The sequence below is a fragment of the Triticum urartu genome, chromosome 4A (genome assembly GCF_056163025.1).
Source record: "Triticum urartu cultivar PI428250 chromosome 4A, HENAU_Tu73, whole genome shotgun sequence".
Taxonomy (NCBI): domain Eukaryota; kingdom Viridiplantae; phylum Streptophyta; class Magnoliopsida; order Poales; family Poaceae; genus Triticum; species Triticum urartu.
The window spans coordinates 45502850-45518997 of NC_141876.1; the positions used below are offsets into that span (position 1 = coordinate 45502850).

At 47.1% G+C, this 16148-nt stretch overlaps 2 protein-coding genes across 2 annotated transcripts; both read left to right on the plus strand.

The window, feature by feature from the left end:
• The first annotated feature begins 3066 nt into the window (after positions 1-3066).
• On the plus strand, positions 3067-15833 carry LOC125554582 (homeobox protein knotted-1-like 4). Its single transcript, XM_087520113.1, has 5 exons — positions 3067-3665; positions 3755-3868; positions 3981-4092; positions 15216-15469; positions 15594-15833. Exons 1-5 carry the CDS (start codon positions 3288-3290, stop codon positions 15831-15833), a joined length of 1098 nt encoding a protein of 365 aa, XP_087376239.1. The 5' UTR covers positions 3067-3287.
• Positions 5860-7767, plus strand: LOC125550542 (replication protein A 32 kDa subunit B). The gene is made up of 4 exons (XM_048713565.2): positions 5860-6726; positions 6809-7026; positions 7126-7203; positions 7313-7767. Exons 1-4 carry the CDS (start codon positions 6586-6588, stop codon positions 7482-7484), a joined length of 609 nt encoding a protein of 202 aa, XP_048569522.2. The 5' UTR covers positions 5860-6585; the 3' UTR covers positions 7485-7767.
• Positions 15834-16148: the final 315 nt, after the last annotated feature.

Consider the following 16148-nt stretch of genomic DNA (forward strand, 5'->3'; position numbering starts at 1 on the left):
CGCGAAGGTGCTGTCCGTTCAGCACTAGGATCATCAGTGATTTGGATCACGACGAGTACGACTCCATCGACCCCGTTCACTTGAACGCTTCCGCTTAGCGATCTACAAGGGTATGTAGATGCACTCTCCTTCCCCTCGTTGCTGGTCTCTCCATAGATAGATCTTGGTGACACGTAGGAAAATTTTGAATTTCTGCTACGTTCCCCAACACATGACACCAAGCATATTCCACCAAACATACACAGTACTACGAGGCACGACTAGAATGCAGACGTCTTCGGGCAGCCAGCGAGCTGGGCACGGCGATTGTGCACACCGTGGCCATGCCTCGCGCGCGGACTGGAGTCGTAGCAGAGGCGGCCGCGGCTCGTGCATCTGTGGTCACGATGCGCGCACCGGCCGGCCTCCGCTGGCTGCATGTAGGGCAAACGGAACGCGGTCTTCGGCTGCCCACACGCCGGCGGCAAGGGCAGTAGCAAGATTCGGGGAAGGGGATGGTGGAGCCAACGGCCCGATGCGTGCGTGCCATTCTTTCTCACACTGCAGAGCCCGGCTCGCATGAACGGCCAAGGGGACGCCGCTGCGAATCGGCGGCCGGTCGACCTCACCTCACGGAGGGGACGGGGTCGGGGTCGCGGAGAGCGACGCGACGATCCACACAAGACAAAGTAGCGCCACATGTGCGTGCGTGCATGTATATCAGCACGTGCTTGCCCTGGCGCTGTTGTACGGCCACTCCATTCCATTCCATAGGACATGGATGGCTTCACCGCGAAGAACGTCGGAGCGACGGAGGTGGCGGGAGGACAGCCACGGCCCATTTGACACGGCAAGCGACCCGGGAACGGACCGCTAACCAAAAAGGGACACACCGCTTCGCGTCATGCATTACTGTTTTAGGAAGGAAACCATATAGAAGTACGTACGTAGTATGTTCCAGGGTCGGAGCAGGGACAAGCTGCCTGCCTGCCTTATTTGTGGCGCGACGCCGACACCACCAACTCATTGCTCCGCGGCTTCCCACCGTGACTGACCCAATGAATGCATGATTGGCCGGCTATGCGACTTGGTAGGCAAGGAAGGAAGCCATGTGTCGAACTGTGAGCCCCCTGTAAACAGGGCTCATATTAGTGGCATCCGTTCAAAAAAACTACTCCCTCGTCACGGTTTAGAAGGCACAGTTAAATTTGCGTGCGTTTCCACAATAGACAAGGTTTAGGACGCATTGCATTTATTTCTAGTAGCTAATTAGTACTCCGATATACTATTTCTATATGCATGCGTAGTGTGAATGCTATTTTTTAGCCCATCTCATAACCAATAGATAATCACCTAGGTCCCAGAGAATTTCCAAATGCGCCTTCTAAACCGTGACGGAGGTAGTAGTAGAGCTTCTCTGAATTAAAGGATTTCTGATACTCCTAGTCTATACCAATATAAAAAGATCCAAAGCGGCAGATCCAACAAATCCCGGCCGTCAAACCAGATCGATCCAACGACTCAGGCTGCTTCAATGATGAGCGCTCAACACGTTTAATGTGCAGTTAATATCATACCAAATATTAATACAATGCTAATTACATAATTAATACGTAAATAATATCCTACCTACTATTTTCGTATAATTAATATACCTAATATCAACGTGCATTGCACGTACACAATTACTAGTTCTTTTGGAGGATTCAATACTATTAGGAAATCGCGGCTCATTAAGGGAAGGAAACATGATGTACATAAATAGGATTAAGGCCACACATACAAAATGGAGTCCTCAACTTTCACCCACACAAACCAATCTGTGGTTAGATAGTTAGGTGGATAGTTATATTTCCGGCCCGTCCGGGTTCAAATCCTGATGCTTGCATTTATTTTTGGATTTATTTTAGGATCTTTGACGATGGGTGTTCAGTGGGAGGAGACATTCCCGTTGACTACGAGACGCCTTTGGTGACTTCGTTAATCTCAAGATGATATGTCGGTTTAGTCTTTCGAAGATGGTCATAGGGGTAGGGCGTGCGTGTGTGTTCATAGGAATGAGTGGGTATATATGAGTGTCTACGTATGTACTGTATTAGAAAAAAACTCCCACTCCTAAGCTATTAAGAACAACGTGCCTTCTTTTCTTCAAAAGGAAACAAATTTTTATATACAAATAAAAAGTCATGCCCCACGCTTAAAAACTGTCCACTTCGCACGGTCTCAGGAAAACAAAATCCGCATCCGCATGAATCCACAACAGTAAAATTAATTTAGCCATTAGATTTAAAATTTTATAGTCAAATCTATTAGAAATCATTCTTTCTTAAGGGAAGGAAACACGATATGCATAAATAGAATTAGGGCCACGCATACAAAAAGGAGTCCCCAACTCCCACGCCCAAGCTATGAAAAAACAACATGTCTTCTTTCCTTGGGAAACAAAGACGTACAAATAAAAATTAATTCATGCCCCGCACTAAAAAGTGCCAACTTCTCACAGTCTCAGCTCAAGCTCAGGAAACAAAATCCGCATCTGCGTTAATCCACATCAGCAGAACTAATTTAGCCACTAAATTTAAAATTTAATGGTCAATATCTATTGGAAAATCCTGGCTCATTAAGGGAAGAGGTTGCCCTCCTTTTGGACAACTATTCATTCATACAAACTCTAAAGCAGTAAGAATTCATGTTTTTAATTTACACAATAATGCTCAAATAGAGTAGTTCCTAGCCTGTATGTGCAGGCGCACGGGTTGATGACTAGTATATAGAATAGATATAAATAGAGATAGAAATAATAAAGATATTTTTTTGCGGAATACAATAATGAAGACCTGACAGATGCGATCTATGTAGGTAGGATTATGTAGATCCAGCTGGTATGCTATGGTTAAGTACACTTATTTAGATCTAACGGTTGTGAGTTACTAATAAGTAAACTGATGGACCAATCACCCGCAAAAAAAAAACTGATGGACCAATGGATCGAGTACAATAATGTTGATCTAACAGTTGTGATATCCTAAGAGCAGAATTGATGATTTAATGATTGTTTTCCAAAAGGCGTGATCTGTACGTAAAAAACTAAAAATCCTCTTGAAACTATGATCTTTGGTTCTCTCTCTCAAAAAAAAAATTATGATCTTTGGTAGGATCGATTTTGCTCACGGCAGTGCAGCCGTGCACTTCATGAACAGCGCACTAACAGCGACTATATATGCTGTCCCCTTCGATTATTGGACCCTTTTCCTCCTCACATATGACTGTCCAGCTACTGTGCTTCCCGGACAGTAACTGCAAACCAGATGCACGCACACAAATCAATCCAGAATTTAAGGCAACAAAATAGAAAACTCCCATTTGCCCTAAATAGGCCTCCTCCGACGATTAGACCTCGCCGGCCGAGTCACCAGCCAGACAACCAACTCATGGATCGGCTCCCTCTTCCTGGGGGCGGCCCCAGAGCCGCAGCCAATACCCCTTTCTTCGTCGCGATGGATCAGTACGCCGCATCCACATCAGCTTCACCACCGGAAAAGGCGCCGGCGGCAGCACCGCTCCCGGCCCCGGAACACTGTGGAAAGTCCAGCTACAACAGGAGATCATCTGACACGATCAAGGCCAAGATCATGTCGCATCCTCTCTATCCGGCTCTGCTCGGGGCCTTCATAGACTGCCGGAAAGTACGTACTGTATATATATAGACCAGCACAGCTTGTATCTTTGCTGCCCTGCTGTTTCTTATTTTGTTATTTTTCCTCTGCCTAATAAGGTCGGAGCGCCGCCGGAAGTCGTTGGTCGGCTCTCCTCCCTCGTCGACGAGCTCCGGCCAAATTTAGACGGATGGCAGGAACAGCCGGCGGACCCAGAGCTCGACCAGTTCATGGTAACAACATGCATGATTAGTTTAGCTAGCTGGAGCTTAATTATTTGCATACATGGATCTAGCGATATGTGTGTGTGTGTGTGTGTGTGTGTGTGTGTGTGTGTGTGTGCAGGAGACCTACCGTGATATGCTGGTGATGTACAGTCAGGAGCTCACGAGGCAAATCCAAGAAGCCAATGAGTTCTTGAGGAGCGCTGAGGCCCATATCGACTCGTTTGCACCAGGTGTGTGCATGCTTAATTAATTACACCAAGTTATTTTTGCGGACTTGTCTTTCTAGGTTTGGGAGTTTGGGATAATGCCAAGACTCTTGCAGCCTTGCGGGTTTCCTATACTTTATTTGTCATCTTTGTTTTTTGCGGCAATACTTTTTGTATGGGAACTTTCGATCTATCCATCTTTAATCATTATAGTACAACAAACATAAAAAATATAAAAAAAATATATGCAGATTCATAGACCACCTAGCGACGACTACAAGCACTGAAGTAAGCCGAAGACACGCCACTGTCTATTTGTCATCATCTATGAAAGAAAACAAGTGTTAGTGTAGCGTGCCATGTGATGTTTATAATTCCCAAACTGATCTAGCTTAATTAGGACTCTTAAATGTCTTGAAGTGGTAAACTTTTATCGATAAGAAGGGAATTTGAGGCCAACATGGTATCAAGGTTGTCTGTGTGCATCTTGTGATCCAGAGGCCGTGGTTCTCCCCTTATAAAGAAAACATGGCAAAGGTGATATAACCACAAGAAGTATAAACTCGATCTCAGCATAGCAAGATGCGCATCCCCCAAAATATAACAGTGTCATTGTCTAGCATAAAAAAGATGATGAATGTCTTAGGGCGCCGGGGTAAACAACTTGTACCCAAGCCATACACTAAACCGGCATTCATGTCGGGTAAACACCTCTCTGATTAGGGATGTAAATTTGTGACCGTCAGGGTTCCCTCGAAGTCTTCTTAGCTCAACCAAATGTACTAAATTTATAAAAGTGGGGTGACTTCTGAAAATTTAGTTAGTTGAACTAAAGAGGGCTAGAGAATGCTCTAAAGGGTACCAATTTGCACCCCTATCCCTGATCATCTGCTCACACGGCATACATGCTAGTTTGAACAACTTCATTTGCTCCGACCGCTGAAGCATGCATAGACCATTTATGGAACCAAATGTAAATGAGTGTATAACCTGCAAAGGAGTACAAGTCTTCTTTTTGTCAAAAATCATATCGTTCTTGGATAACGAAAGAACCCAACATAAGGCACCCCGGGGCTTAAGGGGTCACTGATGGGACCAGTAATAAGGGGGTGAATCAATATATGTGTGTCACATTTATGTTTACTTTGAGGTGAACGTGTGACACCCATATGTTAATTTATGTGTTACGTGTAATAACGGCACACCCACACACAAAACAATTTAGTATACCTCGCACACCAGACACCCTATCTCGCCAACGAAAAACAAACACAAATGTAATTAAAAGCCCGCCTACCTCGGATGGAACACACAATATTAATGAAACAACCAGCCGTAATGGGATGGAAAGAAAAACTTAACTTATGACTGAAGAACGGTGCGGCAAAACACGCATTGCCCTCTGGTGGCTATAGAAACATGTAACTACCAAATTTTCATTAGATACAAAACCCACTGACATCTCTTGAGTTAGCAAGAAGTATTTCTAGTCAACTTAAGATCATATATGCCCCCCTTGTTTTATTTATTTACCATAGCTATGTATGAAGCCACTGTTGAACCGGGACATAATCAAGCTATAAGTGTTGCCACCTCAGTTTTTTTTATGAGTTTGGGAGAGCGAAGAGGAGTGGATTGTGAACTTATAGCGGGCTGCAACATGGACTCCAACACACTTTGCGAGAGAACAAGATGGGTAAGACATTAGCATCTACCATATGGATATGCCTTTAGATTGACTATATATATATATATATATATATATATATATAGAGAGAGAGAGAGAGAGAGAGAGAGAGAGAGAGAGAATGGATTTGCTATCCACACTAGCTCGGATGGTTGTTATCAGAACCCTTCATTCGCCTTGAGATCCGAACTTTTGAGTGGATAAGGTTTTGATTTTATGATTTGTTGAATTTCGCCACGGCAATAGGGGAAAGCTGGGACGTAGCTTTTGGTTGTCAGGGGCCGAAAATGGAAGCCTACTACCTGGATTTTGCAGGTGTAGTCAGGGCAAGTGACCTCACCCTCTTTTTGGGTGAGCAGGGTGCGGCAGTAGCTGATTTCGGCAAGCAACTGAAAACGTCTCATTTAGGATATTTGTTAAAAGTTCCACGGCGTCGTGTACTTGTTTACTGTTTTAAAACTGTCGTTTTCATCTAGCAAGCTGTGCACTGCCTGGCACCGTTTGTGTGAGGCATTTTTTCTCTACCGCGCTTTGGAAAGGGAGGGCAGCACTTGCCTTTTCTAGTGTATGCGAGTTGAATACGGGTCCTGGCCTTCCTTTACTAATGGCCTGCCGGATTATAACTCCAATGTCCAGACGGAACAGACGCTGCCATGCATCCGCAAGTGGACAGGAGAGTAAAACAGGCAACCAGCCGTGTGGGCTTCTAATTAACTGACGCCATCGTCCAGCTGTTGGTTCTGTATATATCACGCGTCTTGCTCGTTGTTGCTCCTTGCCTCTCTGCACAACTTTGTATCTAGTGATCAGTCAGATGGAAGGATTGGGAGATGGTGAAGGGGAAAACGGAAACCGGGGCTTGGCCGCGATCACAGTCGGCGGTGAAGGACGCGTTTGCAGGCGCCATTGTTGCTGCCGTCGAGGATCGCTATCACGAGAGCGTTGCACCGGTCCACTACATCGGACGGCAGGTGAGTGAACGTGTGCTTGAGCTCTTCATTGCGAGCGGATGTTTTTCCGTTGCTGAAAAATAAACCGTTTTTTGTTTTCCAGTACCTTGATCCGCCCAACAACTTGGTGCCTTTGACTTTGAAGCAAGTTTCGATGCTAACTCCTTCAGCCAGGCACGGGGGGCACTATCGATGCACGGGATGCCTGTCGGCACGGTTAAAAACAAATTTCATGCCTGTTGAAGACGAGCACAACTTGATCGACTGTTGCACTTTCAGGATAATAGACGGGGAGTACATGCAGGCGTTGCGTGAAGTGAGGTGAACGCCTCAGGTTTTTGTCTTGTGATTGTTGCAACGGTCGTTTATGCCATGGACAACGCCTGGGAAAAACGAACCTTTTCTGTACAACACTCGCAGGAATGGAGACTACGTCGTGGTTAATGGCTCTATAAGGAGGCGGGATTCTGTCATGCATATACGAGTCTACTCAATCAGGTTTTTTGTTGACAAACAAGAGATTACTTCCCTCTCTTGGACAGTTTTAAAAGGACTGATCCTTTTTCTTAGCACTGATTTTTAACCATGTAGGCATTTGTTCCTGCAGGCTTGTTACTAACTACAATGAGATTACTCATCACTTCCTCCATTGCATATACGTCTCCCTCGATCTTCAGAAGCAGGCAGGCTCCATCAAATTCTGTACTGCACGTTCTGAACAAAAAAGCATGCCACCCTTTTTCTCTATGTTGACATCGATACTTTATTTTTTCAGTTGAGGGAGAGAGAAATGAATATTCGTCGGGCGAATCTCGTGGTGGCCTCAAACGAGCAGTCTCGGGCTCCCGACGGCGCCGAGAGGCTTTTTGGTGATGTTCTTCAAGTTCTCTACCGTCCAGGAATTGTGTATGTGACTGTCTTTACCAGATAACAAAATTCTAGCACGCCCATTACTTTCCCCCACGGTATCGAGCACAACAACATCCCGCATTGTAAAAATAATAGTCGTCACACATTGCGTGGCTTGAAAGGGGATCGGGCTTGGCATCATAATAGTCGTCACACACTAGTCGCTCGCGAATATCTCATCGGTGTTTTAATGCACCTAGTCATTTTCACATTAAAAACGGAGACGTCATCGAACAAAACGTGGTGGGCAATGCCATTTCCTATGTCATCTGCATAACGAAAGGGACAATGCTTCATTCTGACAGGCTTCGCGTGATGTGGACGGTGCGCTGATCGCAGCGATCAATGACACATATGAAAAAAAAGGTACGGTTTTGTACGAGGGAGACTCGCGTTGAAATGCAGTGGGTCACTCCTATGCGGGGATGCATGGTGTTGACAATTTAAAATGGATATCTCTTTGAGCGCTCCTAGTCTTATAGGGTGCCTCATCTTCGGGCATGCCTGGTTTGTACAAAAACAGAGCGGAGGTTCCTTTGCTACTATAGCTGGTGCGGTGACCAACATTAACAATGGCATCTAAAAAAACAAAATGCATGCGTTCATTTTGGGTGTGGTGGGGGGGGGGGGGCGTTGGTTGCTGATATGCACGGTTTCGAAAGTGCCTTTTAGGGGTTCCGCCCCTTTCTTTTTCTTAGTTTAACTACGTGGGCAATGGCATTCCTATATCAAAAAAGGCTCACACTCATATTGGATAGGGTGCCACCCCTCGTGTGGTGGAGTTGATGGGATTATCAACGTTGTGAGATGTCATATATATAAAAAAATGGAAGTGTGACGTCCATTTCGATACATTGCCTACTAGTGCAGGATTTGCACGGTTCCGACAACGCATTTGGGAGGTTCCTTGTGTAGCTAGTTCAAGCGGTGACCAACATGATCAGTATCGTCCTTACACGGGAAAATGCATGTTTCTGACAATGCATTGGGGAGGTTCCAAAAATGTATTTGACAGTTCTTCATGGTGACCACCATGTTGTATCGGAGGGCTTCGAGGAGCGTGAGCGATAAAAGACCATCACCACTAGCCTAACAAACATCCAAAAATTCATCTGGTTCTGGGAGGACGACATGCCAGTTTTTTGGATATACTATTTCGGATCCAATTGTATATTTGATAGTTCTTCATGGTGTCCACAATGTTGATCGAACAGCTACGACGAGTGTGATCGATAACAGGCCATCGCCTCTACCCCGACATACATCCCAAAATTGATACAGTTCTGGGAAGGTGGCATGCCAATCCTTTTGAAATACTATTTCCGTTCCAGTTGTATAATTGACAGTTCTTTGTGTTGACCACCGTGTTGCATCCGACGGCTTCGACGAGTGTGAGCAATAAAAGGTCGTCGCCGCTAGGCCGACACACATCCAAAAAATTGTTCCGGTTCTGGGAGGGTGGCGCGTCGGTTCGTTGGAAAAATAATTTCGGTTCTACTTGTATATTTCACAGTTCTTCATGGTGACCACCATGTTGTATCGGACGACTTCGACAAGTGTGAGCTATAAAAAACCATCACCGCTAGCCCAACATACAACCAGACATATATTCGGTTCCATGAGGGTGGCACGCCGGTTCTTTGGAAGTATTATTCCGGTTCCAATTGTATATTTGATAGTTCTTCATAGTGGCCACTATGTTGCATCGGACAGCTACGATGAGTGTCAACGATATAAGGCCATCGCCGCTAGGCCGACACACACACAAAAATTAGTTAAGTACAGGGAGGGTGGCACGCGTCGATACTTTCAAAATACTATTTCGGTCCCAATTATATATTTGACGGTTCTTCATGGTGACCACCATGTTGCATCGTACGGTTTTGATGAGTGTGAACGATAAAAGGCCATCGCCGCAACGCCGACACACATGCAAAAAATAGTTCGGCACCGTGAGGGTGGCACGTCTGTTCTTTGGAATACTATTTTGCTTCCAATTGTATGTTTCACAGTTTTTTATGGTGACCATCGTGTTGTATCAAACGACTTTGAGGAGTGTGAGCTATAAAAAACCATCACCGCTAGCCCGACAGACACAAAAAAAATTGATTCGGTCCAGGTATAGTGGCACGCCAGTTCTTTAGAAATACTATTTCGGTTCCAATTGTATATTTGACAGTTCTACATGGTAATCACCATGTTGCATCGTACCACTTCGATGAGTGTGAACGATAAAAAGGCCACGCCGCTAGGCCGACACATAACCAAACATTTATTCGGTTTCGAGTGGGTGGCACGCCGGTTCTTTGGAAATACTATTTCGGTTTCCAAGTGTATATTTGACAGTTCTTCGTGGTGACCACCATGTTGCGTTCAAACATGATCAATGTCATCTTTATACGGGAAATGTCATTCCTATGTCAACAAAGGCTCACACTTGTATTGGATAGGGTGCACCCCCCCCCCCCCCCCCCCCCGTGTGGTGGAGTTGATGGGATTAACAACGTTGTGAGATGTCATATATATAAAAATGGATGTGTGACGTCCATTTCGATACATTGCCTACTAGTGTGGGATTTGCACGGTTCCTAGAACGCATTTGGAAGGTTCCTTGTGTAGCTAGTTCAAGCGGTGACCTACATGATCAGTGTCGTCCTTACACGGGGAAAGTTCATGGTTCTAACAATGCATTGAGGAGGTTCCAAAAAATGTATTTGACAGTTTATCATGGTGACCACCATATTGTATCGGAGGGCTTCGAGGAGCGTGAGCGATAAAAGACCATCACCACTAGCCTACACAAACATCCAAAAATTCATCTGGTTCTGGAAAAGGACGGCATGCCAGTTTTTTGGATATACTATTTTTGGATCCAATTGTATATTTGATACTTCTTCATGGTGACCACAAAGTTGATCGAACGGCTACGACGAGTGTGATCGATAACAAGGCCATCGTAGCTGCCACATAGTCCTCTGTATTAGCCACGTCAGATGCCACGTAGTCCCCTGTCCACGTCAAAGATAATTTGTAGCCCCCCCCCTCCCCCCCCCCCCCCCCGCGCGCGGCTGATCGCTAGCCCCTTTTCCTTATCTGTTCGCTTCACAAAATCCCTAGCGACCTGTCCTCTGTTCCGGCGTTGGTGGTAGCCCTCGCGGCGGCATTGGTGGTGGCGCTCGCGGCGGCAGCTGGGGCGGCAGCTGCAACTAAGAGGTGGCGCTCGCAGTGGCGACCATTGCCGGGGCGTCAGTGGTGGCGCTCGCGGTTGTCGGCCGGGGAGGGCGACTGCAATGATGAGGTGGCACTCCCACTGGTGTCAGTCGTGGCGCTCGCAGTAATGGCCGGGGCGGCGGCTGCAATGAAGACTGAGAATGTGCTTGTACTCTTTTGTATTCTTAACTTCTCTTGCGGACGAGAAACGAGCAGCCCAAGCGGCCAGTGAGAAACGAACATGCAGGTGAACGCGAACAGACGAAGGGGTTTGTGCTGGGTTGGCAGTGCAAACATAAGTTTTTGCATAACCTCAGTTGTCGTTTTTAAGTTTTCTACTACCAGCTCTCTCTGAAGGCCGCGGGTTCACTTATTGCTATACTTGGGGGGCGTTTCTGCGTAATATCTGACTGACTGGCGCGTCCCTCCTGTCCGACGTGGCAGGTTTCGGACTAAATTGCATCGATTTGTTCTCGCGGAGCAAGTGCAGGGGCTAATTTGAGTCGTTTTGCAAGTTCCTGTATGAAATTGATTAACTCGGCTGTGACCTGTTCACGGGTGTTTTATTGAGCATATCCCATGACGATGCACACCCAAAAGGAATATAGGTGGGTGGGGCCGAACAAAAATGACATGCATGCCTGATGTCGTTGTTATGGGGGGGGGGGGGGGGGGGGGTAGGTGTCCACAAAGGGATAGCTCAAAAAATGTAATAAAAAAACACATTAGTTAACGCTCTCGCTGTCTCCCAAAAATGACAAAAAATGGGCACTTCTGCACTATATGTGTGATTCTAAAATGCGAGTAGTGCCTTTAGGAAGGGCACGACATCGGAGGGCCGAAACCACCCGATCTGAAGATCAAGAATTTCATCCGGAGCACCACAGAGACTCGGGAGAGAACGCGACGGAGCCTACAGGAAGGGGACGACGCCCCGTGGATGCCGCCACCGTCGGTCTGACCGTGGTACGACAAGGATTACACCCCGGTATACCTCGCCATCTCCGATCACCACGGGGCGCCGAGCCCAAGCCACACCCGCTGCCCACGCGACCAAGGTCACCAGTCCACATCCCGTGTTGCGAGCTCCGCTCACGAACAACGCAACTCCCACCTAGAGCCGCCGCCCCGACACCCCCAACGACCGCACAAAAGGAACGAATCACCATCACCGGCAGAAACCCCCCCCCCCCAATGGTTGGAGCCGTCAGCGCCTCGACAGATGGAGCCGGAGGCAACCAGGCCAGGGAAAGGAGGATGGGATAGAGCGGTGCGAGACCTCGACCGACACACCCCCGCGCTGGTGACGGGTGGGCAGACCACACATTCCTCCCACCACCCTCCTCACGTTGCCCCGTGCAATGCCCCACACGGCCTCTAGGTAAGGTCAGCGATGAGCACGCCGAACACCTGGCGGACGACGTGGACGCGCGGACGGTGATATCCGTCCTGGAAACGACCACATGAGGCGCCACGCCGGGCCTTGCGCATCGGCCGCCGGCAGCGGCGCGAGACATAGCAGATGCACCGCGCCCCGCTGACGGGATGGCCCATGTCGTCCAAGGGCGCCGAGCCGCATGTCTTATTCCTCAACCACAGGGCGAAAGGGTGAGGGGGCCCCACATGTGCCGACGCACGCGGGCTTTGCCCGCTGGCACGCATTGGCGGCTGCGAGGAGGGACGGAGGTGAGGAGGGGGGCGAGGGGAGGCTGCTAGGGTTTCCCTCCCGGTCGCTCGCGGGAGCGACGCGGGAGGGAAGGGGAAAGAGGAATCTTCGTCGTCAGGATCCAAGCATAAAAACCGAGCTATACCTTTTTTTATCAGCCGAGCTTGTACTTATAAAAACGAGGCGGGATTTATTTACATTCTCAGCAAATACAAAAGAAAATCCCGGCGTCTTGGTTAGTGCCACTAGAATTTAATATTAAATCAACCACGAACACGGCTATTTTTATAGTGTGTGTGTTGTTTTTGTCCCTGGCGTGTCTGGTTGTTAATAATTTTTGACTAGTGTAGGCATGATTAAGTACACGGCTCCACGTGTGTGCTAATTACAAAACGCATATGTACATTTTTATCCGATGGCGCCTCTCAATTATGTGTTGGGAGAATACCATGATGCAGATAAAACAAAACGCTTACAGAAAATCTCGTGCATGTTGGGGAGTGTTTGTCTTCACTGAAGCAGCATGTGCCTCATCAAATGACAGGGGTGTTAAAGAGTAGCGGGGCTGGTCGGTTATCTCTTATTGCGAGAGGCTGCATGGAATTGCCGCGTACTGGAAAGTTTAGACAGGGGCTATTGCTGCAGAGGGCTGACACGGATATTAGTACTCCGGGCGGGGGGCGGCTGACTACTACTGGCCAGAGGCTGCCTGAATCTTCTGTGGACTAGAAAGTTGAAGCAGGATCCGTCGCTGCATGTTGTGGCAGCTGGTGCGTCATGTCTTTTGACCCCGTTGTAGATGCTGGCTTCCAGTGTATTTGATGACCTTTTTTAAATGATAAAATTCCGCGGTAAAAAAAGTTAATCGGACGCTGACCTTCAACTACCGCCCGTGTGCAGTAGCACGTCGCAGGTAGGCAGCAGCTGAATGGCAAAAATAGGCAATGCATGAGTAAAAAAAGCGCCCACGAAATAAAAAAGGTTCGAACCTTCCCCGAACAGTTCTCCATCTACCGTAGAGGAACCTGTCCCATCTGGCGCCGGTGGTCCTGTCTACTGGACTGGCACATGACAGCCTAGTGCCTGCCTGGTCCCTCCTATTGCATGCGGCGTGGTCCATCTCTTCGCTATAAGAGGAAAAGAGCATCAAATGAATAAAACCAGAAAAAAGCAAAAGGGGTAAGAGCAGGGACCAGATCCCAATACCAACGAGCGCACATGATTGCATCCACCCGAGTGAAGCTTCATAGGTTTGCTTTTTCCTATATATATATATATATATATATATATATATATATATATATATATATATATATATATATATATATGGTGTGGCGAAATAGAGCATTAGCCTTCGGAAAATACACATGAGCTCATGGGTGCTCCACACCCCTATACGGATATTAAACATAAAAACACCAATTTTTTAAAAAAATCTGAAATTTAGGGATATCAAATCTGGGTTCTCAATCTACTACCATGTAAAGTTTCGTGAAAAAATACTAGGAAACGTATCCGTGGCGAATGAAATATTGTCTGAACAAAAATTCATCCAAACAATTTTTTCCATACATCAGAAATTTTTGTCTTTTTTGCCACAAATACGCTTCCTGGTATTTTTTCATGAAATTTCACACGAGAGTAGATGGGAAACCCATGTCTGATATCCAAAAATCTCAGTTTTTTTTCAATTTTTTTCATTTTTTAAAATTTAATGTTTGTATAGGGGTGTGGAGCACCCAGGTGGTACAAATCCGCTTCCATTAGCCTTGCTCTTAGAGCTAGGTTCATATATACCCCCTTCGTTTCAGTATACAAAACATGTTGTTGTTTTCAAACGCCAAAATTTCTATGTTTGATCAATTAAGTTTATAGAATGGTTATATTAGCATCTACAATATCAAATAAAGAAAATATAAATATATTTATGATGGATCTAATGATACTGATTTGACATTGTAGATATTGCAAATCAAACACAAAAACTTAGTTGTCCCAAATCTTGATTGGTGGCTAGATGCTCCATTATGAGAGTAAAAGCAAAAAAGGACACGATGAGTAGTGTATGAGACACCCATTGCCTTTTCTTCGAAAAGAGAAGCATGGAGGCACATGCATGCTGAAACGGCCCGTACGGCCACATGGCAAAGCAACTGCTGGCCAGCTACCCCGCTACCACACACACCACGGTTGCCATATATAGTTGAACGCTGCAACACGACACACACGCACGGTGACAGACTTCCGTGCGGAGACGCCTTGGCGCTGCATGCAAGCGGTTGCGATCTCGCCACGCATACATGATAGTACATGCGTGGGGATGTGATCGTCTGGCTGAAATGTTCTCTGCCTCCGTTGGCCGTACCGCCCGATGATTATCGAGCTTTTTGTGCCTGCATGATTGCATAGGATCAATTAGCTTGATCTGGAAGAGATCATTATCAGTTCGATGTTGGATGCATGGTGTGGTGGTGGTGTTGGTGTGGGGCGTGCTAGCATGCATGTTCTGTGGTAATCTGGTGGTTACATGTGCAGCTAGCCAGCAGCCGGTCGATCGATGATAGCAAAAGCAAACCGATCGATCTAGCGTCACTAGTGACAATATTTACGTCAATTTACAGCACACTATGTTTGCATCTAACGTTGGCTCGTCAAAAGAAACTAATTAATTACTGACCTATATAGTATGTCTTTGGTTATTTGCTTGATCGTTGTATTAATTAAGCAACTGACAACAACTACGAAGAGTGCGGGGGTTCTTCCGAAGATGAGCAGGAGACCGGCGACGTCGCCGGCCTGCTGCCTTCCGGTGAGGTCAAGCAGCTGAAGAGTCAGCTCCTGGACAAGTACAGCGGCTACCTGAGAAGCCTCTGGAGGGACCTTTCCGGGAAGAAGAAGAAGAACGGGAGGCTGCCGAGGGAGGCGCGCCAGAGGCTCCTGCACTGGTGGCAGCTGCACCAGGGATGGCCCTACCCATCGGTACGTGCTTGGCTACGTACATGTACTTTGAGTTCATGCATGCATGCATGCAGATCGTTACGTACCTTGGCTGGAGCCTCGTGAGCTAAGGGCTAATGGCGCCGCGCGCGTGCATGCGTTACAGGGACAGGAGAAGCAAGCGTTGGCTGACTCGACGAGGCTCGACATGAGGCAGATCAACAACTGGTTCATCAACCAGCGGAAGCGGCACTGGAGGCCGGCGCCGCCGGCGATGAGCAGCAGGTTGCAGCACATCAACGCCGGTGCTTCCAGCAGCGGCTCTCCCGCGGTCCTTGGGATGGAAGGCCAGCAGTACTTCACCGGACGGAGTGGGTATCCCGACGGTGGCCCGTTGATATCTTGATCAGTATAAAGTTGGATCATCTATTTTGGATCGTAGGCAGTACCATTGTGCACGCGCGCGCGTCCAGACGTGCATGCAGTAGATTCATTGCAAAGTGAAGTTTACATTGTGTAATAATGGAGCGTAAATGAGATCAATTCTTTTTAGGCAAAATTGTATGGATCATCCACTGCCACCTTGCAATCTGATATTACAAATAAAGAACCTGGGAGTTGTCAGCAAGCGCTTGAGCCTCCCTAATAGCCAATAAGAGGCTTGAACACCACCGCAGAGGCGCCCATGAACATTCCAATTTCATCCCTGGCGATCGCACCT

What these genes read in the sequence shown, in the direction of transcription:
- LOC125554582 (XM_087520113.1), top strand. Translation starts at nt 3,288, where the DNA reads ATGCACGCACACAAATCAATCCAGAATTTAAGGCAACAAAATAGAAAA. An exon ending in CCTTCATAGACTGCCGGAAA is followed by an intron (nt 3,666 to 3,754) that starts GTACGTACTGTA and finishes CTGCCTAATAAG; the next exon opens with GTCGGAGCGCCGCCGGAAGT. An exon ending in CAGAGCTCGACCAGTTCATG is followed by an intron (nt 3,869 to 3,980) that starts GTAACAACATGC and finishes GTGTGTGTGCAG; the next exon opens with GAGACCTACCGTGATATGCT.
- LOC125550542 (XM_048713565.2), top strand. Translation starts at nt 6,586, where the DNA reads ATGGTGAAGGGGAAAACGGAAACCGGGGCTTGGCCGCGATCACAGTCG. An exon ending in TCCACTACATCGGACGGCAG is followed by an intron (nt 6,727 to 6,808) that starts GTGAGTGAACGT and finishes TTTGTTTTCCAG; the next exon opens with TACCTTGATCCGCCCAACAA. An exon ending in CAGGCGTTGCGTGAAGTGAG is followed by an intron (nt 7,027 to 7,125) that starts GTGAACGCCTCA and finishes CAACACTCGCAG; the next exon opens with GAATGGAGACTACGTCGTGG.